This window comes from Maniola jurtina, chromosome 5 (genome assembly GCF_905333055.1).
Source record: "Maniola jurtina chromosome 5, ilManJurt1.1, whole genome shotgun sequence".
In the NCBI taxonomy this organism is placed as follows: Eukaryota; Metazoa; Arthropoda; class Insecta; order Lepidoptera; family Nymphalidae; genus Maniola; species Maniola jurtina.
Window position 1 is genome coordinate 5776785 of NC_060033.1, and position 26322 is coordinate 5803106.

Genomic DNA, 26322 nt, shown 5'->3' on the forward strand with positions numbered 1-26322 from the left:
ACATTTAACATAAATTAATAAAGGTTTAGCGAACGATCGAAAAATCAGTTATTTCTAGGTTTATATATATCATATAGGTGTATATAAAGAATTGATATTTTATTCCGTTTATTTGCCCTAAAACACCCCACCCTAGGGTGCATATTCTGAAACGCGTGCCCATCAGCTATCCACCCCATCAAACTAAAATTATTTTTATTCTAATTCTAATTTTTTCTAATTTTTCAATCCGGGGTGGTGGATAAATAGAATATACGTTTCATGTTAGAATCTTTAACAACATGTATTTGTGATAACTTATTGAGAGACACTTAGTTCGAGTGGACTTTCTATTTTCCTTTTTTTCGTAAGCATGTGAGTTTCCCAAAATATACTCTGATATTTCAGACAAATAAGACATTGCTGTGATGAAAAATTTCTTATTGTAAGTTGATATGGTTTTTTTAGCAAAAGAGCGGCTCCCCACCGAACTTTTCGGGAAATTTCCCGAAGTTGAATATACTAAAAAGTATGACATAGAATAAGACTAAAAAGTCTAAAATCAGACCACTGCCTACTAAGAACTGTTTCTTGACAATAATAGCCAGTATTCAGAGTCCAAATGACTACACTGTTATTTTGTGTCTGCATTTAATTGATCAGCCAGTCTGCAAAAGAAGGAAGTGCCTTTAAATTATTATTACTTACATAAAATGAAAAAGCTCATTCCTCCTAACTAAACCGAGCCAACGTAAAATACTCTACTGCCCGAGCTTTCCTTTATTTAAAAAAAGCATTTTCCATCCGCGTGGAGCCGTGAGCACTCACAGTAGGTATAAAGATAATAGTGCAGACTTTCAAAAATCCCTCAAGCTTAGAATGTAATTATAAAAATGTCTAGTTTCCATTGATATATAAGTATATAAGTCTATGTTAGTTTCACCTTTTTTTTTGCAACGTCGGAAACCCACGAAAAAGAAAACTAGAAACATTTGCTTTAAAAAATATTCATAACTAAAAAAAGTATTAGAGATATCCTGATATAGTAATTATAATAAAAATGGTTGTACTCATGTCGCGTTTTCTTGGGATGTGCCTAATTTTGAAAAAAAACCTCTTTATAAACTCACGTTGCGTAGGGTGATTGTGGTACATTTCTTGACCCAAAAAAAAAAATAATTTTAACGATGACAAGTTTACCCTGACAGCGAGTTCACCTAGTGGTAAGTGATGATGCAGTTTAAAATTGAAATGGGTAATCTAGACGGAGTAGCTACAATTTGATTTGACACAACACGTAGTTTAGTCGCAAATTCAGAAAACACATTAGCAAATTAACAGAATTGCGAATACGAACGTTAAAAGTATCACAATAACATTTCAAAACAAACAATAACTATAAATTTCACAATATGTATGTGTTTTCATGCCCGAACCATTAAACAGTTGCAAAATGCAAATATTCTGTGGCATATAACTCTGTCTGGAGTTCACTCATACTTTTAATACAAAACGGAAAGCTTTTGAATTCGTTTACATATCCTATCTCTTCTTTTCATTATTGTATTCAGAGTTGGTAACGTAGGTATTATCTGTACCTACTACATATTATATTGAGTTAGTATAATTTTTATGATAGTGTTTTTACCTACACTTCAAGAGCTACACAAAAAAAATTGATATAGAGACTAGTTTTCCCATTATTAACTGTGAGTTCATAATATATTTTGAAAAAAAAAATGTGACAGGAGTTACGCTATTCTGTAGTTAGGAACCGTCGAATCATTTTTTTTCGGTCGCCCGTTCATACTGAATGACAGATTCAATAGAGCTCGCTCTATGAATAAATAAATCGTTCATTCATAGATATCAAAAGGTGCATAAACACATGAATATAAATGTAGTCTTTGTCACTACGCGTAGATATGTCTTATGCAAATTTTTCTTCACTTTTTAAAATACTTTTATGTACTTACAATAATATTGTATGAGTTGCTTGTCTGTTGCTCTAATCTTCGCTTGCAACGAAAATGTAAATAAAAATAGCATTTATCTTCTTCTAACTGTGACAAAGAGTCGATGATTACAGTCAAAGAAAGTCTGAAATGGCCCTCTTAAAATATTTTGTTTTCTTTGAACATTTATAGGAAAAGAAACGCCAAGTCTCGGATTACAGTCGTAGAAATTCAAAGTTAATCTCAAGTAAAGTAACTCCGCCCGTAAACAGTTGCAGTGGACGGCTATTTGAAATTTATCCACTTTGTTCAAGAAAACAATGTAGAAACGCCGGCGAGGAAATAAAAAGGAAAAGAAAGTTAATAAAAAGTATTTTCAAATGAGTAGACAAAGACACGCTTATTGAGTCATGAACATATTTGTTCATTTTGTTAGGTCTTAATTCAGAACAATAGACTTCTTTACAAAAAATGGGCAGTTATGACAAATAACTGCATAAGTTCCCGTTTTTATGTCCCGCACAGTAAGAAGTAATTTTCCAAAACATAGTATCTGTTCTTCTCTTGGTAGTACCCGTTGAGTACGGTTCTAACCACATAGTGATATCCTTTCATTAGAGAATTCTACTCCAAAACGTTTGTATGGTCAAGATGCATTTGTTGCCAATCTGCAACTTAAGACCACAGCTGACCACCAATTGGCAGCTAGGAGCCTTCTCCTCATCGGCCGTTAACAAACTTGAGCTCCGGGCTATACTTCTAGGTTCTTTTTGAGGTTTAAGTATATCTCACTAATAAATAAGCAGTAATCCCGTGGCTCAGTGGGAAGTTTTCTCCTTCCTTGCCTTCTCTGGACGGAATATGATTCTTGATAATGGCCCTTTCTATCAATTTGTTTCATCCCAGTAACACATTTTATACTCCTTTTATGAAACTCTTAAGTAAAAAGTATTACCTATTATTATTAGCAGTTTTTTGCAGAGATAGTTTATTATTATTAACTCAAACCACCTTAAACAAATCTATCATTTTAAGATTTTTATTGTTGACAAGCTAGGTATTGAAAAATTGCTCACTTATGGTTTAACTGGAAATTATTTATCTTTCACAAAAAAGTATTATACTTTGTAAATTTATAGTTTTTTAAAGCGATATAATCATGCAAATTCTGACCTGAAAATGAACAGTTTTTGAGACTCATTGTCAATAATATCATTATACGAAGTATTTCTAAAAATGGCTTGGTTTTTCAACGAAATTCATTTTAAATTTTTTTTGAATCTTTAAAAGCGAAATTCTAACTTCAATAAACTCGTGCTATAGTTTTTCAAACACTTTATAACTGCGTAGTTCTCAAAGTTACCTAACTTTGGCTGAACTCGATCATTCTTTAAAAAGTAATAAACGTTCATAGCTGCAAAGTAAAACTTCCGATAGCGAAAAATGTGCTGATACATTATTGTGTGGACTTTCTAAGCGATTTTTATTTCTCTTTGGAAACAGACTTTAAAAGTTAGACAACAAATTATAACTGCTGCTTATTTATAAATAAATAATCGATAGACACATAATATTGGGCAAATTAAAGTTTCAGCTAACACAGTATGTGGAGAATCATAACATTATGATAAACTTATTTTATTTATTGATACATTTGGGAAAAGGTTTAATTTAAATCATAAATAAAACTGAGAAGTATATTTTTTACTGATTTTTCGATCGAATTATTACAGAAAAAATCGTAGATAAAAATATAAACAGATATGATAATTTTCATGTACTTAATCATAATATTTCATTAACTTTTTGTCATTTTAATTTCATTTCTCAACCTCTCTAAATAAGTCAATCCTTAGTTTCAAATCATCAGTCTTAAATGCCATTAGAGAATCATTTCTTGACTTTCGGATAGTAACTTTACGTCAGCACTTGTTACAATTTACGAACACAATATTTATTAACGTTACAAGTTCTAAAAAGTTCAACATTATCCATCCTTATAATATGAATAAAACTAAGTACACGTTTATTACTTTTTACAGCACATTGCGCGTACATTACGCGCTAAGTATATGTCAACTTAAGTAACTAGTCAATAAAACCAAAGTGGGATGTAGCATTGAAGCGGCTCCTCGTTGCATCGCCAGAGGATTTTCGCCTGCAAAGAGATTTGAATAAATTGACGATTCGCGAAATCGGTTTATATGAATATCGATTAGAATAACACTCGTCTGGGAATCGAAGTGAGGTTATTTCTTTGGATTGAGAAGATCAGTTCAGTTGCTCAGTTAAGCCGCATCCACCGCAATAGAAATTTGCATTTTGTATTGCGCGCTGCATATTTTTGCTTGCATTCTAATCTATGAACTAGTAAAGGATGAAGACGTCTACAAAATATAATCGCTGCAATTTCTCTCAAACAGAGTTTAGTAAATGCTCGATTTAAGGTCGATTTCACCAACGAAAATTAAGTCCTAACCGAGAGTAAATTTTATATTTTGACAGGCTTTTAATAAAAGAAGTATCATTACCCCCAACTTATTCTTTTGTTAAACGTCACTCGACGTTGGTGAAGTCGGCACTAAGTAATTTAGTGCAGCATGTCCTGTTAAAGTTAACTTGAGAACCGAGTGGAATGCGCCTTCTCTAATTAATAAGATTTCTTTTTCAAGTGTAAAATAAAAAATCCATACTATTTTACTCACCGATACTCGATAATATTCGGTAAAAACCGCTATTTTTTGCAATTAAAACGGCGTGCATACGTCATCCGAGTGAAGTCTCAAGTTAAATTTAAGGGGTTGCGGTTGTACACTAATGAATTTAACAATAAGCCCTAATTCGCACGAGCGTTAAAAAAGCGTTGCGTTAAAACCCGGCGTTGCGCTGAACATACAAAGTGCGCGTTAAAAAAGCGTTGACGTGTGAACAGATACTTGGGAATGCATTTGTTCTACTTGAAACGCTTTTTTAACAGACGTTAAAAAAGCTCTCGTGCGAATGAGGCCTCAGTAGGTATACCTGATACAAAATAATATATCATACCTCTTAATACATGCACAGAAACAGCAGACGCGGCGACGTCCGCGAGTGAGCATGTATAGTTTCCAGAGTCGTTTCTATTCGCATTCGCAATGTAGAGTCTTGACAGTGCGCCGTTCGATGTAGCCTCGGTTTTCACACTGTGAAAAAAAATCTCTAAAGAGAAATATTCCACTTTTTTTACTTACTAAAATACCATGAGATAAAAATATATTCAGATAGGTATTCAGTAGAAGAGGGGTAACATTAATACTTTATAGTCAAAAATATTTATCTAGTTGAAACACAAAGGCCATCATTTCCTCGACTGTGCTAAGTTACACGGAATGACACTTTCCTAAATTTGTGGGTCCAACGAAAACCCGTATAATGAAATCAGTGTTTTAATTAAAACATTTATTCAACCATGACAATTCTCAAACAAAGGGCAAAGCTGAGTATTAACTGTTATTTCCTTCCAAATAAATCCGGCCCCAAGTATTCACACACGTTTACAAAGAGCCGCTGACAATTTCTTTGTCCACGTTTTTAGAATGCAAATTGCTGGGGAAATCAACGCCTAGATCGGTTATCCTTTTGATTATATTGTTTGGGTTGTTGTAAGATTGGAATTTGTTCAATTACAGTTACTATTGTTTTGAGTTTATTGGTCCTTGGGGTCGGATAAAGGAAAGTGGATCGTATAACTAAATGCTAATCTAATAAGCGGGTTTGATCAAATCGGTGTAAGTTTTATTATTTTCATTTTCTAATTATTACCAAGCAATATTAGGAATGGCGGCGGGTCCTGATGTGGGAAAGTCTTACATCAGGGAACGCATCAGGACCAGGAACCATAAAAGAAATGGCTGAAACCAATAAACGGTGCAATTATGCCACCCTTATCGAGCGTTACATTTTTGCTCCGTTTGCCAAAAAAACCTGGGGCCATGGAGTCAATACTACGAGGCATTTCACTGCGATTAATTACTTCGTTTGGTAACAGAAGCGCGCTTATTTTTGATTGTTCAATATGGGAATGCAGCCAGTATTTTTGGCACCATTCTTCGCGGCATGATTTATATAGTAATTAAAAGAGGCTTGCTTTGAGTTTAGTTGTAATTTCATCATATAAAAATGTAGTCATATTTTACTAACAATGATAATAATCTGTCTGGAAGGAAAATTACCTATTTTATATGCATACGTTACTGTCATCGTATCGCCAACCCTTATTTATCAAGGTTATTTTTATTAAATTCCAAAAGGCCTTTGTCTCATACCAGAGTGGTTGAACTGATGACCTTGCTTGCCTTCTTGGAACGTTCATTTGAGTTACATTACCAGCTTTTACGTCGCATTGTTTACTCAGCATTCTTTGTTTTAAGTTTCGTAAACAATGCCATAATATTCAAGGTCCAGTTGACTGTAAAAATGAATTGCTTAGTACAGATTCTAGAGGTTTCATATTTTTATGCTACGTAGGTGCCTATATAATAAAGTAAAATATTGATATTGAAAAAATTAATATCCTCCTAACTGAATTTCAGCCACGGGCGGTCAATCTCCATAGAGATTAGCCATCTGTAGCACAAGTATGTACGCCAACACAGGTCAACTCTCTATTCAATTAGTTCCATAGCCCGATGGGACGGCAACCCGACACGACCGGAGGGACAGAAGTAAACACCACATATTGTGTATGTCTTGACACCTATAAACCCAATAACTACCTAACTAGTTTTAGACCAACGCGTGAATCGAACCCAAACCACCGGATCCTTTTTTCCATGCACATGCAAACTGTGGAATCAACTCTTTTCTGTGGTGTTTTCATTAGATTACAACATGGGGCTATTCAAGGGGCGGACCAGCAAATTCCTGAAAGGCCGGCAACGCATTGGTGGTTCCTCTGGTACTGCAAATGTTTATGGGGGGCGGTAATCACTTAACACCAGGTGACTCGCCTGCTCATTTGTTCGCTATTTTTTAATCAAAAAACCACTTACTAGACCAACGAGGCAATAAAATATATAAACAACTCAATCATACTGCATCGTTAAAATAGGTAGGAAAAGATTTAAATATTGTTCTAGTTCCCATCTTTTTATTTTTGTGTTTGTTCATCCCTAGATTATATTTAAATTAACATTATTTCACACCAAAGATCCTCAATTTCACGGGTTGTAATTTGTTTGAATTGCCCTAAATAATAAATCTTCCGGGAGTCCGGTATTAATTAACTTTAAATAGAAATTGGAATAATCATTCCTTTTATCTTAAATATACCTGTTCATTCAATAAAATTAAATATAAAATATCATTTATTATTGTTTTACATCTCTCCTGTTTTTGAAGTTTTACATTTACTTATAGCGCATTGAATCGCTTACCCTAATTTTAATGGGAGCTGTATTGCAATCATTTTTTTATGGAGTTTTTTATGTTTAATAAATTGAATGTTGTAGTCAAATAAATGACATTATCATTTCTGCTGGTATTTATTTTTAGTGTTTAATATTTAATATAATGGCCGTATATAAAAGTTTTAGCGATGTCTCTACCTACACTATGGGTAATCATTAATTAATAATTATCAATCTGCTAGCTAACGCTTTTTCAACGTTTTTCTAAAGTGTACTTATAATAATCATAGTAAGTAATAATGTTATTAATCAGTATTCATAATTATATGCGTTTTATGATTCAGGCCTATAGCATATAGGTCTTCATAAAAATAGTGTTAAGAAATCTTATTTGAATTATGCAGCCAGCGTTCTGGGCACCCTGCCTCGTTACAGTGATTTGGATGACATTTTTAATTAAGTATTTATAGTATTCGTAGAATTACAAAATAAATCTACATATTTAAGAAATTTAGCCTTTCAATTGTAAATAAGTTTCATATTTCTCAACTTCATATTTATTAATCATAGCAAAACTCACAACACACAGCATTCTGAATTACGTGTATGAATGAACGGAATGAATAATGAATGGAATAATCAGAGGATTAATAAAAACAAGTGTGTCGGTCCGTGCCCGACGACGCTTCGTTAGAGTGGTTCCGCATTAGTAAAACTGTCGCTCCAGTTAGTTCATATACAACGAATTAGTTCAAATATTGTGAACTCTAATTAATTATTACAATATTTAGCGACTATTTAGTATATACACTGAATTTTTTTATTTCTTCGATTTGGCCAGGCTATCTAAAGTTAATCTAGAAACTTTTAACAAGAAGTAAATCTAGGTATAAATCTAAAAAGGGGAATCTTCATTGAGATTGCCGTAACTAAAATTTAAAACTACAAGCTTGCTCCGTATGAAAATGTATTCATATGGTTTGAAAATATAGGTTACTAGTCGATGCCCGCGACTTCGCCCGCGTGGATTTAGGGTTTCGAAGTCCCGTGGCAACTCTTTGATTTTCCGCGATAAAAAGTAGCCTTTGTGTTAATCCAGGATATTATCTATCTCCATTCCAAATTTCAGCCAAATCCGTCCAGTAGTGTTTGCGTGAAGGAGTAACAAACATACACACACATACACACAAACTTTCGCCTTTATAATATTAGTGTGATAGTGTGAAGTGTGATCGTGTGAAGTGTGATAGTGTGAAGTGTGATAGTGTGAAGTGTGATAGTGTGAAGTGTGATAGTGTGAAGTATGATAGTGTGATGGTCCATCAAAATCTGAACGTACCTGACGCCACCACGTTTGGTGTCATAATTGAGCAGTCTTCCACCATGCTTCCAGTTGACCTGCCGTGCTGGTTGGGGAACTTCACTGACGACACATCGCAACTCAATGATAGAACCCTCCTTGTAGAACTTGTCTTGAAGAGGTCGTCCGCGCTCGTCCACTATCTCAACTTTTGGCACTGTAGGAAGAAAGTAACTTTTTGGTTATTCATACTTAAATTAATACTGATACCTACGCTATTTGCGTATTTATGTATTTTTCGGTACCCTTCAGTAAAAATTCTACCATATCATTCTCCTATTCCACTCCACCCTTCTCATATTTTATGTTTTGGCCTCTTAACTCACTTACACCTGCCCTTCAAGACGTGTAAATCAGGCTTCAGATTTTGAAAATATCAACGCAATCGATACTAAAATTATAAATACGAAAATGTTGCTTCCAAGAACATAGGAAAGGAAAAAGACTACTTTTTGTCCCGGAAAATCAAAGGGTTCTCATGAGATTCATAAAAAACATGAAGCCACATAGACGAAGTCGCGGGCATCTATTTGGCACAGAGATAGCTTGCATCGTGGAGACGGGCATGGGATACTTTTTATCTCAGAAAATCAAAGAGTTCCCACGGCATTGTTAAAAAACTAAATCCACTACGAAGTCGCGGGCATCATATTCTATAGTGTCTGCATAATTTGCTTAGCGATAAACTCGTTTATCCCTTTGTGACAATACCAGTTAGTAACTGAATATTCTATCAGTTGCATGCATTTGTATTGGCAATACAATTGATGAATTGTAAACCACTCACTGACATTGTCAAATGAATTTTAAAATAGTAAAACTCGTGAAGCGATTAATGATTTATTACCTCCCGATTCCGAAAATGATTTATGGGCTTTGATGATTTGAAAAAGCTTGCTATTTTTTTTGCGAAACCGTTTTTTCCATAATTCACAAAAACGATTTGCAGAAATCACAGAAAATGTTGACTCACAGACAGAATGATTGCAGAGATGATTTTATTTCTTTCGAATATTATTTCAAGACCAGCAGGGCCTGTCTAGGGCAATGATTTATCAAATAAATTAATCTTATAAATAATGACACTAATAATAATTGTTACAATTTACTGAATATATAAGAAATTTGTAGTATACCTACCTACTTGTGTGTAAAACTGTGCATTTTAGCTAATGGAAGTGTCAACTAATCGAAAGGTATCGCAATCATGACACAGTGTTTAGATATGAATTAATAATTATGAGTATACCTACCTACTTTATTGTGAAAACTTTACTGGTTATTGTAATTATCTAGACGCACTTAAGGTTAACATTATGTAAAATGTATAGCTGTTTGTTTTCTAAATAAATAAAAATAAATAAGTAAATAAAATATAATTTATGTGTTATTTTATATAAATAGATATAATAATACATTATGAGATCTCACTCGCCATTTTAGGCCTAAGTGTCATGTCAAAAGTACGATTTAAGTTCTTAATTTAAAGGTGGTTCCGTACTTGACATGACAGCTGTTGACACATAGAGCTAAAAAGACCGAGTTAAATTAACCCTTGATTAACCTAGCTTAATCATCACTTAAAGTTTAAATGATGATTAAGCTAGGTTAAAAACTTCTACATATTCTTTATCTAACATTTCTAGGCATTTTCTATTGCTTCCAGGTAATATACGAAACGCTTTTCAAATTTTAAACTTTAAGAAGCTTTTCCTGAAGTAGGTATGTGGGATATAAAGTACTTAAATTTAACAGAAGCTAAAAATCTTGTGAGTAAACATTTCTCATTCTGGTATCTAAAAGATCTCTGGACTAGAATGTACCTTCTGATATAGTATAAAAATATGGCTCAGCTATAAAGGAAGATGCACACTATTCGTTTTAAGCTTTATTTACCTAAGCATTAAGTAAGTAGGTAGATTCAGTTAATGCATTTTTCATATTCAAGATGGAACATGTGAAGTAACATCTAAGTAAATAATAACTTAGCATCAAAAAGCACTACTGTTTACCCTGTACACTTCGCACGATATCACTTACCTACCTAATCAAGGAAATTTCGCTGCAAATACCTACCCTGTTTATTATTCCAACCCACGCTTAGCTGACCAGCAGGTAACGTAAAACGGTACCTTTACTCGGGTTAAATACCCTGTTAATATAATATTATTATGGAGCTGAGATTCCGCAAAGCATTTTAAGCGTTATTTAAACATGTAATTGAAGACAAACGTCGGAAGTTACCCCGGCATCGTGTGAACATAAATTATAACTCTTATCCGACCCGGGTATACGGTAGATCGGAATGTCTGTTTATATTCCCTTAATGTTTTAATTATTATCTTTTAACCCTGTTTAATTCATTGTAAATAATGTTAGCTGAATTTGTTTAGTAGAATTAGGTTAGGTTGAAGAGTTATCAAATAAGCAAAACCTTTAATCCGTTATAATTCGGAAAAACATTTTTTATCTTCTCAATAATGGATTTTATTCAGTCAAAAAGCTATTTATTTACTTTACTTATACGTTTTTGGACGTCGGTAATGAAAAAATATGTGTATTTTATTTATTAACATCTTGATTGTACCATATTTAACCAAATAAATACCTACCTTTAGGTATATCTACTTACAATATTTTACTTATAGGATTTGAAAGTATACCAAAGCTGCTGGCCCGCCTTCCTTATAAAGAGGCCACCGACTTCAATATAAAATTCTTATGTAGTTCAAAGCTACTTTGTATAAAATTTCCATAACCCTACAATATCACTATACTATACACTATCACTATACCTTCAATATCCATCCTTCCATATCCATACTTAATATTATAAATGCGAAAAGTTTGTCTGTCTGTTTGCTTGATTTCACGGCCCGTCTGTTTAACCGATTTTGACGAAATGAGAGACACTTTCCATCCCGGACACGGACATACTCGTAAGTTATTTTTTGTTACAGAAAATCAAAGAGTTCCCACGGGTTTAAAAAAATCTAAATCCACGTAAATAACTTCCCGTCTATTTGGTAGGTAAGTACGGAGGTAGCTTGTATTAGGATATTTAAATATCCAAAGTATTCAAATAATATGTAATACCCTTGTTCTATTTGTTATGGTGAAACAGACCCTTGTAAGCAATTTTCCTAATAAAAGGATCGTGTTCTACAAATTTCTACTCGAACCTTTACCGGTAACAAGGAAAGGGCCTATTAGCCTCGTATTAAAATTCCTTGCGAACGCTCCTTTAAGGATGTGACCGTCCTATTTTAGTCTTAATTCTACCTTTTTCACGTTCAACCTTCGTATGTCCGGTCAATTTAATCTTATATACCTATGTCTTCACATAATATATCATTCTATAAAGCTTGAAACAAACTAAATGCAACAGAAGCGCGGCCTGAGGCTCCTGAACGGTAAGGTGTTACTTACGCAAAACATGCGCCAACGCGTGTATGATTAATAATTGTTGTGACGAACTGAGTGTTCACGCACTAAAAAGCACGTCAAAAGAGCGCGATCCCTAACAGTGCATGGCAGAAGTAGCGACTCTACTACTACGACTATAGATAGCTATCCAAATTGTACAACTTCGTATGTTTATTACAACCATGATTACAACATGATCCCTGTCACGTTAGCCTTTTTATCTTCCGATTTAATCGTATGTTAAATAAGACGAAGGGATTTATTGGGTAGACGAGAAACGTATTTGGGATTGTATATAAAAAAGTATTATTAAAATATTCAGTACATCTTAAAATTTGAGTGGTAGAAAATTTCGTTGAGAATTATCTTGGTATTGACTTTTGCGTTTTTACGTTGTGTTCCTATATTATGTGCTGCGTTTACATTCGTACACCAAGGAGTCCCCTACCGTAAGAGGGCTGCATAATATCATAAGAATTTGTCTATCAGAAGGATAATATGACACACAGTGGAAGGTACTTTGGTTGAACATTTTGTATGAGATTCCGTACACTATCAGAATTCTTCCTATCATACGACTGTTTCTGAAGCTCACAAAATGCACGCGAAGCGGATGTCAGAAATTTGCTGTAACAGAATGCCAGAAGGGGCGACCGCTGTTTACATTTTGTAGTAGACTCCGAAACTAAGGCTTTATTATTATCATAAAGCTGGCGGTCAATCGCAAACTAAAGTCAAAACCGGATCAAACTCTTGATATTTGACGGGTTGTGTAGAAGGTCACTCAACAAACTTTTTATTTTATTAGAAACTAGAGAATGCCCGCGGCTTCGCTCGCGTGGATATCGGTTTTTTATCCCGTAGGAACTCTTTGATTTTCCGGGTTAAAAAGTAGCCTATGTTATTCCCCGGGATGTATCCCAAGTCTGTACCTTTCATTAAAATCGGTTCAGCTGTGAAAACGTAGCAAACAGACAGACAGACACACTTTCGCATTTATAATATTATAAGTATGGATACTAAGTGTCAATGAGCTAATTAATTACGATCTAGCCTTATAGTTTTATTTACTCTCTCTTTCTCGATTATGTTCTTTCGGTACCAGCAAAACGTCAAAAAGTTTTCTAACAGACAAATTCTTATACATAATATGAGGTCTGCCTAACTAGAAGATTCCCCATTTTAGGCTCGATTGTGCCTGAGTATGTACCTATTGTGTGTTATTATGTTAAAGTAGGTAAGTACAGCACGTAGGTATTTTCGCGTATAATCCCAAACATGCCTCTGCGGATCACATTATGCAAAACATCTTATTAAGATCATTCCCTGATAAAAATAATTTTAGGGACCTGCCAACTAAGAAGGGAAATTTCATATTTCTCTATACCTGTTTGTGCAATTGTATATTTTTAAACTGAAAACTTTTTTAGGCACGTTTGAGTGATTTTGGGATGGGTGAAAAGTTCAAAATTACGTTACTGACATACTAATTTTAATATCGGAGTGCTGATAAATGTAAAAACTAAACTTAAGTTTTAGGATTTAATTTCCATTTGATTTAAAAATACAAAAAAACCCTGTTATTTTATAGTTTTTAATTTTTACATCTGGCGGCAGTCCTCACTGACTGCTAATATATTTTTTTTATTCAATAATATATAAAATCTGACCTTTATAAAATCTATTGATAGAAAAAAAGGTAATCAAGGGACAATATCGACGTGTTATATTTTAGCCAACGTGTTCTATCCTGACCTTTATCTTGGATGAAATATTGCGATGATACGGTCAGGCCAATATGTGCAAAAACTGATAACCTGCCAATACCAATAGATTTATAAACATGTTCCGATTTACACCCGATACAGGTTTGCGCAATATCTTCTCTATTGATCAATGGTATAAACTATTCCGAAAAAAATATTTAAAAAAATTAGACTTTATACTTGGACGTAAGATTTTTAACATTTATTACCTGTTATCTCTCAATGCCATCATGATCCAAATTTCATAGTCGCTGATCCCTGTGTTGGGGACAATTCGTAGAAAAACTTTCAGCTTTTATAAAATAAAAAAACGAAGGTCTGGCACGCGCTGGCTCTCTCTATAGATTGATTGTCATCTGGTTAGTGTAATATTGAGGAGACGGAAAAGTTATACTACGTTGCTTGTCTCAGTTAATTCTTGGATGTCCTAAGTAACGTTATCTTCTTACTGGGTACTACTAAATATAAAAAAATTAAAAAAAATCTTACCAACAACACTCAGGTGAACTCTTCGCACCAGGGGCGGGTGCGTAGATATCTGGCACTCGTAGTATCCTTCGTCCCTTTCACTCACGTACTGTATGAGCAGGCGCCAATCATTGGGCTGCTCGAAGGCTAAAGAGTAACGGGAATCCGCTGAATACGTGTGGCGTCCGAAGGAAAGAAGATGGAGATCTTCGCCGCGACGTCTCACCCATGATATCTGGCAAAAACATTTTACATAATAAAAAAACCGATGCCCGAGATTTCGTTTGCATGGCTTGAGGTTTTCTAAAAATCCCGTGATAGTTCTTTGAATCTCTGGGATAAAAACCGGACAAGTTATTATAGAAATCTAGAAATGTTTTAACAGAACAATTGCTACCCCTGTTTATTGTCTTTTTACACTCCTTTCTTCTATTGGTTGACTAGCTGCCCGCCTGGATTAGCACATAGGCTACTTTTTATCCCGGAAAATCAAAGAGTTCCCACGGGATTTTGAAAAACCTAAATCCACGCGGACGAAGTCGCGGGCATCAGCTAGTTTTAGATAAAGCCAAAATAAAATTCTTGGAAGAATTTAATAAAATCATGCAAAAGTCGCCAAAAATGCTTGAAAGAACGGAGATCCCTTAGCTAGTTTCGATGTCGTTAAACAGAAAGGGCCCCTTTGTCGCAGCCTTTATACTCATACTTGAATTTTTATTCCATTATTTTAGGATGGGATCGTTGATCCCTTTAATGTATGGAATATTCCGTTATTTCTATACCTTCTTATAAATCCACTTTAGAAAACCCTTGTTTTATTTTGCTCAATCTGTATCACATTACTGTTTTACTTATGATTTTTAACCCCCGACCCAAAAAGAGGGGTGTTATATATAAGTTTGACGTGTGTCTGTGTATCTGTCTGTGGCATCGTAGCTCCCAAACTAATGAACTGATTTTAATTTAGTTTTTTTTGTTTGAAAGGTGGCTCAATCGAGAGTGTTTTTAGCTATAATCCAAGAAAATCGGTTGCGCCGTTTGAAAGTAAACAGCTCTTTTCTAGTTACTGTAACCTTCACTTGTCGGGGGTGTTATAAATTTTTAATTTACACTTGTAAATATATTATTTGACTTTGGCTTTGGGATTCATTTACCCAAAGTCAACGTCAAATAATATATTAATACATTGATAATTGATTGGTAGATGGTAAGAGAAATAGCAACTCACTGTCTTTTCTCCCAAGTCATGGACCCGACAGTGCAGATATACGCGACTGCCCAACTGGGTTGTCACGTTGTTAGTAGAGGCATCATCTTCGAAGAATGGCAGGGGCTCTGAAGTAGTGGTGGAGATGTCTTCTTCCTGGTCCTCGTACACCTCCGTGAACACCTCGTGCCAGAACGGTCCATTGATGATCTTCTTGTCACCGGTTTTGAAATCTGACATGATAGAAATGAGAAAGTCAAGTGCAAGTAATAGAGCCTCGATATCTCAACAGTTGAGGAGCGGACTGAATTCCGAAAGGTCAATGGTTCAACCCCCACCCGTTGCACTATTGTCGTACCCACTCTTGGCACAAGCTTTACGCTTAATTGGGGGGAAAGGGGAGTATTAGTCGTGATTAGCATTTATATAAAAAAAGTAATAGCAGTGATATCCTAGTGTTAATTCAATTAAATTATATTAGGAAATCTGTATGCCTGAGAGTTCTCCAACATGTTCTCAAAGTCTGCTTTTCTGCACTTGGCCAGCTATGGCCAAACCCTTATCGTTCTGAAAGGTGTCCTCTCATTACCTGCCACTTTCTTCTTTAACTGCCTTGTTTTAATGCTAAAATGTGTCCATATATCTACAGCCAGCGCTCTAAGAGGAAACGTTACGAAATTAAAATCATTCAATCAGTGCACTGCTGCAGTCGTCGAGGGTAGTTCTTATATAATAATATGTTCTCGTACCTGCCGTAATGTTCTATTTAAAAATAAAAAGCCGGTAAATTTTTTAAATCATTTAAATACCAGAACATAATTTTACACTTACTTATTTAAAATGTAGAATTAAATACACAAAATATAAAAGACAACTTAAACAACGATTCTACATAACAATCATTTTTCATCTTCAACTGTTGAACGACCGAGTAAAATCCAAATTGTACTGAAAGTAATAGAATCGCAAAAAGCGAGGCAAACGAATATTAAATAGAAATGAAACAGTTTTAAAATTTATTAAGGAAAAGGCAAACGAAAGAAAATTCAAAGCTACCAGTTGCTGGGAAGAGGATGCTTTGTTAAGAAACATTTCTCCGCTTCCTATTAACGTCGAGTAGTTGCTATTTCTTGGATAAATGATTGTTAGTTACTGTGAATATTAAGTCAAATCAAAAGATCAAATGCGAGACGAATTCGCACATGAAGGGTTGGCCGTACCATTGTCCAAATTATAACACTTTATCGAGAGTTAAATTTTTGTTCCTTTTGCCGTGGAGACCCTGGGGCCATGGATTCTTAATACTATAAAATTTACGAGACATTTCACCGCGAGTAGTAGCCTCATCTGGTGGCTGGCTCATTTTTTTGCGCAAAGGATCAGCACTGTCCAGCGCGGATATTCAGCCACTATTTTTGGCACCAATTCATGGGGACATGATTTATACAGTAATAAGATTGTAATACGAGTATTTGTACTTTTATTTTTTTGTGTTGTGACAAAAAAAACCGACCAAGTGCGAGTCAGACTCGCGCACTGAGGGTTCCATACTCGGGAACAGACAAATAGACAGATAGACAGACAGACAGACAGACAGACAACAGACAACAAAGTGATCCTAAAAGGGTTCCGTTTTTCCTTTTGAGGTACGGAACCCTAAAAACGTATTTTTCCCTTTACTTGCATGTGCTTAAGGACAGTTTTTACTATTAGTAAGATTACCTGGTATCTGCGGGGCGATTACACATAATGTCCTTGTGAGCAGGGCACTGAAAATCAGCAGGCCAGCTGACGTCATCTTGTCAATCGCGAGCGTTATGAGCCGTAGAATTCATTTGGCTAGTCGTCTCTGCTCCTGTGGAAAACATTTCAGCTTTAGCGAGAAGACTTTGTTTGCGTGACCTTATGCTTACTAAAAACTAGCTTTTGCCCGCAACTTCACTTGCATGATTTACGTATACTTAGTTTTACGTAGATTTTTCAGTTGGTTTATTTTGGCTTTAGACTAAACGTACTCGACATTCCTGAAGATTGTCCAAGCCAATTGCAATATGCCCGGATTTCAACTTTGTACTGTAACATAGACTTAAACGGAACATAGCGAGAGTAGGTTTTCCGGGCGGACGGGCGGACGGACGGACGAACAGACAACAAAGTGATCCTATAAGGGTTCCGTTTTTGCTTTTGAGGAACGGAACTCTAAAAATGTAATAAAGTAACTATAAACCAGAAACCTACTCTGTGAATGTAATCAAAACTTTGCGAGCAGTTTTCTCAAAATCTTGTCACAGAGACTTACCTACTTACTATGTTTATCGCAAGGGCCCGGGCGGCAGAATGTATTTGCGTCATAAGTCGGAACTAATATTACAGAAAAATACTTGAGACACACCCAAAAGACCTTGCTTCTAGATTATATTTATAGGTGCGTAGGTAGCTTAAAAGGCACACAGGGAAACAAGTGTAAATTAAAATTACAGGGGCTCAAAGATTTGTATGTAAATTTTTAAGACCGCGTAACTTTGAAACCGAATATTTTAACAGAAATCTGGTAAAAACCACAGACATAGATATTAGTTTCTAGAATATGTCTGCAAAATTTTATGGACTTTGGTTGCTTAGTATTCAAATGAAATTGGAACTACGTTTGTATGAAACGAGTGACGGAGAGAGCCCTCTTAATATACGAGAGCCTCAGGTCGATTTTTTTAGTCAGTTCCAGTTGGGTTCTACGTTTTATAAAAAAAAACATACATAAGCTGGAGGCCCAGCTGAGTTTAAGTTGTGCGTTGATATATCAGTTAGTTTATCATTCTATCATATTATTTAGACAAGTATTTTAGTTGTACTGTTAATAAGTATTATTATATTCTAATATTCTTTGTGGAATTTGATATTACGGATTATTTATCACATTACGTTCCACACATCCGAGCTCAACGGATGTGTCTAGGAATGTATGCATAAATGTTTTAATGTAGATTTCATCCAACTTTCGCTGCCGGTACCAAATTACACGAATACCATATTTTGTATATATATTATGCCTATATTACTCATTCATCTACATTTATTTATTAAGGAATCTTTATTGTACACATAATGCATATCGCAGGGAAATGGTAAAAATCGGGATTTGATCAAATCCCTTAGGGATACACTTTAACAATACAAAATACAGAAGAAACTATATTGAAAATATACAAATGTGATCTTATTTCTAACTTAGACAACCTTTAATGAAATGATTTTGTAGTTGATCAGTTAGTATTTTGTTCATTTTAATTAAAACTGTTGGTATTTAAAAATAAATTGTACCTGACTACCTACATTTGCAAATTTACAAACAAAATCCATCTAAAGTCCAAACTCATGAACAAACCATGCAACTTTATTAACAGTTTTAGTTAAAAACAAAAGTTTCGTTTAAAACAGGTTTCGTAATTTCACGTCTCGCCTCTGATTTCCAAATTTAATGCTCATCTCTAGGAAAATAATGGGTTGGATATACTTAATGCATTTGGATGCATACGTCCAGTTTTATTAAAGGTTTAATTTTAAAAAGAGTTTAGGAAAACACTGCTGCTAGATTTGTTGTTATAAATATTCAACTCGCTAGCTAATACGGTTAAGGAGATACAGCCCGCTGACAGACAGAAGGGTGGATGAACGGACGGACGAATAGTGGAGGCTTCGAATAGGGTTCGGTTGGCAAACTTCGGGTATAGAACCCTGAAAAAGCAATTAAAAAAAAAACTATTATTAAAGTAATAATATGTACTTAAGTACATATTAATTCGTCAGCTTAAACTCAAAATTAGGTTTGATGGCGCTTAACTTTACTCGTACAGTCTTCAAAACAAATACCTACACAATTTCTGAACCACATTGTGTAAAATGCGCTATAAAAATTCCACAGACAAAATATACTTTTTCGCGCTCTGTGGCGTAGATGAAACCACCTCGAACCAAGTTTGGCGTTTATCCTGAAATTTTTCTCGAGTAAAATGTTGACTTTTTGACACTTTGATATGGAGTCCCCGTGCTGGTGACATTGCAGACGATAAATCAAATGCATTAGGTATGTTTATACCATAACTACAAATCTATGCCGCTATTTTCCACGGTTTTCATGATTATATTATAATAAAACTAGCTGATGCCCGCAGCTTCGCCCGCGTGGATTGGTCAGATCCCCTGCAGCATCAGGATTGAGGAGTTGGAATCCAAATTTTGTATGAAACAATGTCGCAAAGTTCCTCTATCGATTAAAAAAGAAATGACGCAAATCGATTCAGAAATTTCGGAGATTTCGGTGTACATAGGTAGAAAAACACAACTCCCTTCTTGAAAGTCGGTTAAAAAAATAGCCTATGTTACACCCTGGTCAATCCTCTACTTGTATGTGAAAATCCCGTTAAAATCGGTTCAGCCGTTACGAAGATTAGCCTTTTCAAACAGACAGACAGACAGACAGACAGACAAAAATTTTAGAAACGTGTGATTCAGTTATGGTATCGTTCAAATAACCATATGACCTTAATATGTGGTAGTTATTTCGAAATTACAGACAGACACTCCAATTTTATTTATTAGTAAGTATAGATTCGCTTTCAACTTGCGTAGAGTGGTAGAGCTTGGTAGAGAGAGTGGTATGCTTCATGCTACCGAAACACTTTTTTAGTGCGCATGTGCGCGATCTGTGCATGTGCAGTTCGCGCGCCAATTTCAAATTTTTATACTTGGAACATAAATTGTGATTTGCAAGTGACTTATGCTCAGCATAAACAAACTCACGTGTGCAAAAAGAAAACGATCACGATATGCAATAGCGCATGCGTCTGCGCATACTATTAATTTATTTCGTTGCGTGAGCGTTGCAAACGAGGGAAAGCATGCTAGAGACTGCGTGCGTCATTGCGTGCACCACAGCGTTTCCTGCATGCACTATTTCCAGTAAACATCACATGGTATATTTAGGTAAGTAGTTAGTTCATGCATCTAACTCAAGTTGAAAGCGCACCAATCTAGTTACATCTGAAAAAAAGCTCTTTCTAGGTTATTTTATTGATGCCGAGTAGAATTTGAATGTTTATGAAATCAATAAGTTCATCAATATTAAGGTTAGGTTCGTAACCACTGCGCTCCCCCGTAGCCAGTGGTATCCTCTATGACGGATTTTCCTCACGAAAAAAGGTTAGGTAGGTATTAAAAAAAAATTTATGAGCAGGTAACACTGATTTTGTAACAAAGTGTCTAATTGAACACAGCACATGAGAACTGAGTAACTATTGCCTAATTTTGTACACAATTATTACATTAATTTGAACACAACTACGCAAATTAGCCTCAATTAACGCGAAGAGTTGCTTTATACAAAACATTTAAATAGTTTGATCTAGTTACGAGTAGTGTTACCTAAACACAAAACAACTCGTATTCAATAATAAAATTACAAAACTTTGACGTTTTCATTTATTTGTGTTCAACGGTTATTAAAACGGTTTTCTTGTAACATGTCTGTGTTTTAATCTATTTTGTTTTAGTTTATGTACTTAAACGATAAAATTAAGACTATAATATTATAGTAGGTGGCATAATAATGTATTGAAACTAAGATTTCATACCACGATATAATCAATAAAATTAGGTATTTATTTATTAAGAATGGTCAATATTTTCGCAAAATAACAACAATCCATGAAATGCCTTCCCAATTCCAAAACGATTGCAACTGGGACAATTTTTTTTCCAAATCAATAAGTATTCAAATAAATTCTAATACCTACTACCAGCCACGGAGGAATACAATGCCCAAAAACTTCAAGAAGTTCCATCCCACCGCTGACGACGGAACACAAGGTACCGAAGTGTGAGAGGCATGAATGTATATTATATTAATACCTAAGGCAAGGTAAAGATTTGCACATTTTAATACAGCAAGCATTATTATTCTCGGACAAAATTCCCGGGAAAATGCATTAACGTTTCTGTATAGGGAGGAAGTGATACAATAAATTCACATTATTTTCTTTTTAAAGCGCGACAGAGTTGCGATAACCCGTTAAAGTATCACCCTTACTACGGGTCTCTTTTGTAACGTTTAAAATATCGCATTGCGAAAAGCTAGTTTACATTTTAATCGTAACTCGATACCAGCTTATTGGCCCTAAATGTACAGTAATAACATTGCAATCGTTGCCATTACATTTCAATATATTATTTGTGAAATTAGTTGCTCCACGTGATTTATTAGCGGATCCAAACTAGGAATCGCGCTTGCATCTAGAAACTGCATTAGCTATCATCTGAATTGGTAGACGAACTAAGAATCAAGTTTTTTTGGGAATAACAGGAAAGAAGTCTGTGAGAACCACACATTTACATATACAAATAAACAAAATCAAGCGTGCGGTTTGTCACTCCATCTAAGTTTTGTCTATCGTTTAAGTTACTAATCGATAAGTAACTTAAACTAAATTATTTATTATTATGAGTCAATATGCAACCAGGCCTAGACACAAAATACATTTTTTACTAGACGTTTCAACCATTTGAAAAACTGCTCAAATTAAATAATGATGTTTTGCAAGTAGGTAGTAGGGGTTATTTGTTCAAGAGGCAAATATTAAATATGTTATAGTGCTGTCATGTCACATTTTCACAAAAGAAAATAATTTTGTACGACCGGATAAGTATTGTACCTACATATTGTGATCTTTTTTTACCCGACTACGGCAAAGCCGAAAAGAAGGGTTATGATTTTAGGAGTCTATGTATGTATGTATACATATATGTAATTTCAGAAAAATCTTCAGATTCAAAACGCACTTGCTGCGCTGCTACGCACTTGAGCCAAATAGCTAGGCTAGATCTCATTGACCTTAGTAAAAATTCAATTCAATTCAATTCAATTCCTTTATTGCAAGATTGTAAGTAAAAAAGATGTTACATAAATTTTAAGTAGGTACGTATCACAATCTGCCATGACATGGCGTGCAAAATTAACTATCTTTATATACATTTTCAATACATTTTCAATGAGTACATAAAATATCATTTTTAATCAATAGAAAATTTAACAATTCAATATATAAATTAGCAAAAGAACTTACAGTCATATTCAAAGAAAAAATAATGCCTAGAAAATCATACTAAAAGTAGTAGGTATAGGTAATCTAACCATGTGATGTAGGCATCGTAGTAATATTAACATAACATATTCTTCTTAAACTTTGGAGACTTTCCAGCGTTCATTTTTGAAGAAAATGTGGAACATCGGTTACGTTATAGCACAGAAACTTCAAATTAAAATATGATTTGTGGTATATTTAACCCAAATTTTTTGGCTCATTTTTACTTACCTAAAGTTTTTAAAGATCTTCAAAGCTGGGAAAAAATTCTCGGTTCGGTTACTAAATATAATAAAATACTTATCTTACTAATCTTAGCTTTTTTTACTTCTGTATAAAGTTGCTTTCTAATGATGAAAAAATAATTATTAAAATGGGTTCAATAGTTTCAGGGTTTATCGAATATACAAATGCTTAGTGCACGTATATGGTCACCATGGCCTTGCATGTGCCAAAAGTGCCGGTCGTTTCTCCCGTCATGCTTCCCTGATCGGAGTCATACGTAGGTCTCTTGTCACAGCTAAAGTGCCTGCAGTATTAGAACCAAATGGTTTGGCACGTAGCGATGGCAAGAGACCAGACGGTATGACTCTGGTTCCGTGGAAGCAAGGAAGGTCGCTTGTATGGGATGCCACGTGTGTTGATACACTGGCGCTGTCTCACATACAGGTGACCTCCGTGGCGGCCGGAACGGCAGCCACTAAGGCAGAAAGGGCCAAGAGGCGCAAATATGAAAATATAGAAAATAATTTCATATTTGTGCCTTTTGGAGTGGAGACCATGGGTTCGTGGGGCGAGGATGCCAGATCCTTTTTTAAGGACCTGTCATCCCGTCTTGTGGAGTCCACGGGTGACCGGAAATCTGGCAGTTACCTTGGTCAGCATATTAGTCTGGCCATTCAACGAGGTAACGCAGCCAGCGTTCTGGGCACCCTGCCTCGTTACTGTGATTTGGATGATATTTTTGTTTTATAATTTTTATATTTAAGTATTTTTAACATTTGTGAAAATCTGTATTATTACTTTCTGAATAAAAATTTATTAATGCTTAGACAAATCCTTCCTCTTTGTACCTACCTGATGTAGTACCTAGTTAGATGAAGTAGCTGATATTTTTTTTAAATGAACACCTAAATGGAAGATTTTGTACGATAGTTTATTTAGTTTAGAAATTATGCTGGAACTCCAAATGATTAAGTGTTAAACTTTTATACAAATTGGATACAAATATCTATAGGTAGGAATTTAATCAAAAATATTTTTCTAAAACGAGCAGAAAAAACCTGATTACACTTAAATGAAAAAAATTCCGTCAGCCGTATCGTTGATTCGTTCATTCATCAATCAAATAGAATAGTTTAAAAAAACAGCAAGTAAAGAATCTCCAAGCATAGGTCCCTCAAAATTTATAGGTCTTTCAAATTAGGCCCATAATAAGCACTCATTGTTAAGGAGGTTGTTCTAATGTTTTCTTGCACGAATACTCGTATATTTTTGCACGTCTACGTATATTTCTACAGCAACGTGGCGTAGCGAAATGCGAAATAAGAGTATTTTCGCTCTGCCGACTCGAATAAAGTCATAAATAAAGGAGGGTAGTTATTCTTATATAATTAAACGTCCTCGAGGTTCATGTTAGAGGAAAAATGGGAAAACAACTACAGAGTGGCGTCAACATCTCATTTGCGCGATATGCTCTCAGTATTATTACGTTTGTCACGGTGCGCCTTGCAAAGTATTTTATTGGATGTGGGCGGGCAGTTTTGTTCATATACCTACCTTTTTCAAACAGCTTTCTAGTTGCTGTGGTAGCCTAGTTGTTAGGACGTCCCCCTCCTTATCAGAGGTCAGGAGTTCAATCCTGGCCACGCAACTCTAATTTTTCGAAGTTATTCTCATGTCTGGCACTTCTTGTATTACTGACGTCAGTTTTGGTTGAGCATACCTACAGTCATCTGAATGTGTGGCCTCTATGTAGGGATGGTTATGTGCGTTTTAAGTAATTTAATATCACTTGTTTTAGCTGTGAAGGAAAATATCGTGAGGAAACCTGCATGTATGAGAGTTCTCCATAATGTACTCAAAGGTGTGTAAAGTCTGCCAATCCACACTTGGCCAGCGTGGTTAGACTATTACAAATCTGGCGAAGGCTTTTTCATTACTACTAGTGAATCAATGGAACTTATAGAACTATGTTTATGATTTTTTTTTCTAATGACAATACAACATTATGTTGTAAACTTTGGTTTTCAACTTATCTATCTGGGTCGTAAAGGGGTTTCACCCCCTCAAACTGCGACAACTGAGGACTACTAATACATAATAGGTATAAACGCGAAAGTTTGTATGTATGGATGGATGTATGTTTGTTACTCTTTCACGCAAAAACTACTGGACGGATTTGGCTGAAATTTGGAATGGAGATAGATTAACACATATGCTACTTTTGTCCCGAAAAATCAATGGATTCCTATGGGATTTTTAAAAACCTATATCCAAGGGAACGAAGTCGCCGGCATTGGCTAATATGCTAATAATTTTAAATTGATAGTCAAGGAGCATTATTATGTATAATGACCAAAGAAAGACAACTTCTCCTCCTCTACTTCTTGAACATATCATACTATGTTTACTTACATGATGAAATAAAAACAAACGAAGCCTTTTTGTTTTCTTAAATAATACGAAGCGCACGCCACTATACTTACTTACATTATGATGACAGAAGTTCGACGTTCCAAAAGAACTTGCAGGTAAACCCTTAAGGCATATTTTGAATATGAACTCAGTTAGCGTGATTAAACATCATTCAGCCGAAAGAACTTGAATACACAATAACTCATATTTCCCAAAATGCTGAAACAAATATTATTTTTCTTCAGTTTCAGCGTACATTGCGAGGTCGTGAATAATACGAATAGGTATTTTTTACTTGTTTTAGAGATTTATGAGCCGAAATGCAAACTGGGCATGCTATAAATTAGCAACACTTTAACTTTGCCTAAACTTTAGGTTGTTGTTTTACTGCACAAATAGGAACTAACCAATGGTTTTGTGCCCTTTTAGCATTCCACACACGACCGAATACTGACGTATTTTAATCTAAATCCTGTTTTGGTTCTCGTTACTCAAGCATTATTTAATCGGAAACTTAAAGAAGACAACGAAGAAAAATAATTGACAGAATCGCTTTAGATTTTACGGAGTTGTGGAGTAATATTGGCAAAAACTACTATTTCCTATCCCGAAAGATCCCTATTGTTTTCCTGGATAAAAACTATTTTATATTATGTTAACCCGGAGTTATAAGTATGTCTAGTTTCATCCAAATCCGTTCAGTAGTTTCAGTGTGAAGCGAGCACAGACAGATAGACGGGCAAAAATAAAAGTTAAATTGTTTTGGGGTCTGTCTCGATAGTAGTTCCTCCAATTAAAATTATAAAAATTGTTCAGTTACAATTTTATTATAAGTATAGATAAAGGGGTACGATTTAAAAACCCAGAAACTTCAGTAAAGCTGTTCTCATGCAGAAAACGCGTTTCTGTATCCGCCGTAAGATATTCAAAACAATGACGAAAGAAAACAGTTCCCATTAAAAGCACAATGCTTAGACAAGCATCTCTCAATAGAGATATTTTTC

General features: G+C 34.9%; 1 protein-coding gene and 1 long non-coding RNA gene across 2 annotated transcripts in view; one reads left to right on the top strand and one right to left on the bottom strand.

Annotated features, from left to right (window-relative positions):
- The first annotated feature begins 4 nt into the window (after positions 1–4).
- Positions 5–25906, top strand: LOC123865305. The gene is made up of 3 exons (XR_006795956.1): positions 5–1445; positions 11084–11088; positions 25896–25906. It is a non-coding gene; the product is annotated as an uncharacterized LOC123865305 (long non-coding RNA).
- The window catches only part of LOC123865304 (peroxidasin-like), a 139571-nt gene continuing 116121 nt past the window's right edge, over positions 2873–26322 (bottom strand). The window contains exons 2-7 of the mRNA XM_045906264.1: positions 17271–17403; positions 15570–15781; positions 14363–14576; positions 8661–8838; positions 4980–5116; positions 2873–4092 (exon numbers count right to left, since the gene is read on the bottom strand). Of these exons, the coding sequence (XP_045762220.1) occupies positions 4010–4092; positions 4980–5116; positions 8661–8838; positions 14363–14576; positions 15570–15781; positions 17271–17346 (900 nt within the window). The 5' untranslated portion in view covers positions 17347–17403 and the 3' untranslated portion in view covers positions 2873–4009. The remainder of the gene's footprint in view (positions 4093–4979; positions 5117–8660; positions 8839–14362; positions 14577–15569; positions 15782–17270; positions 17404–26322) is intronic.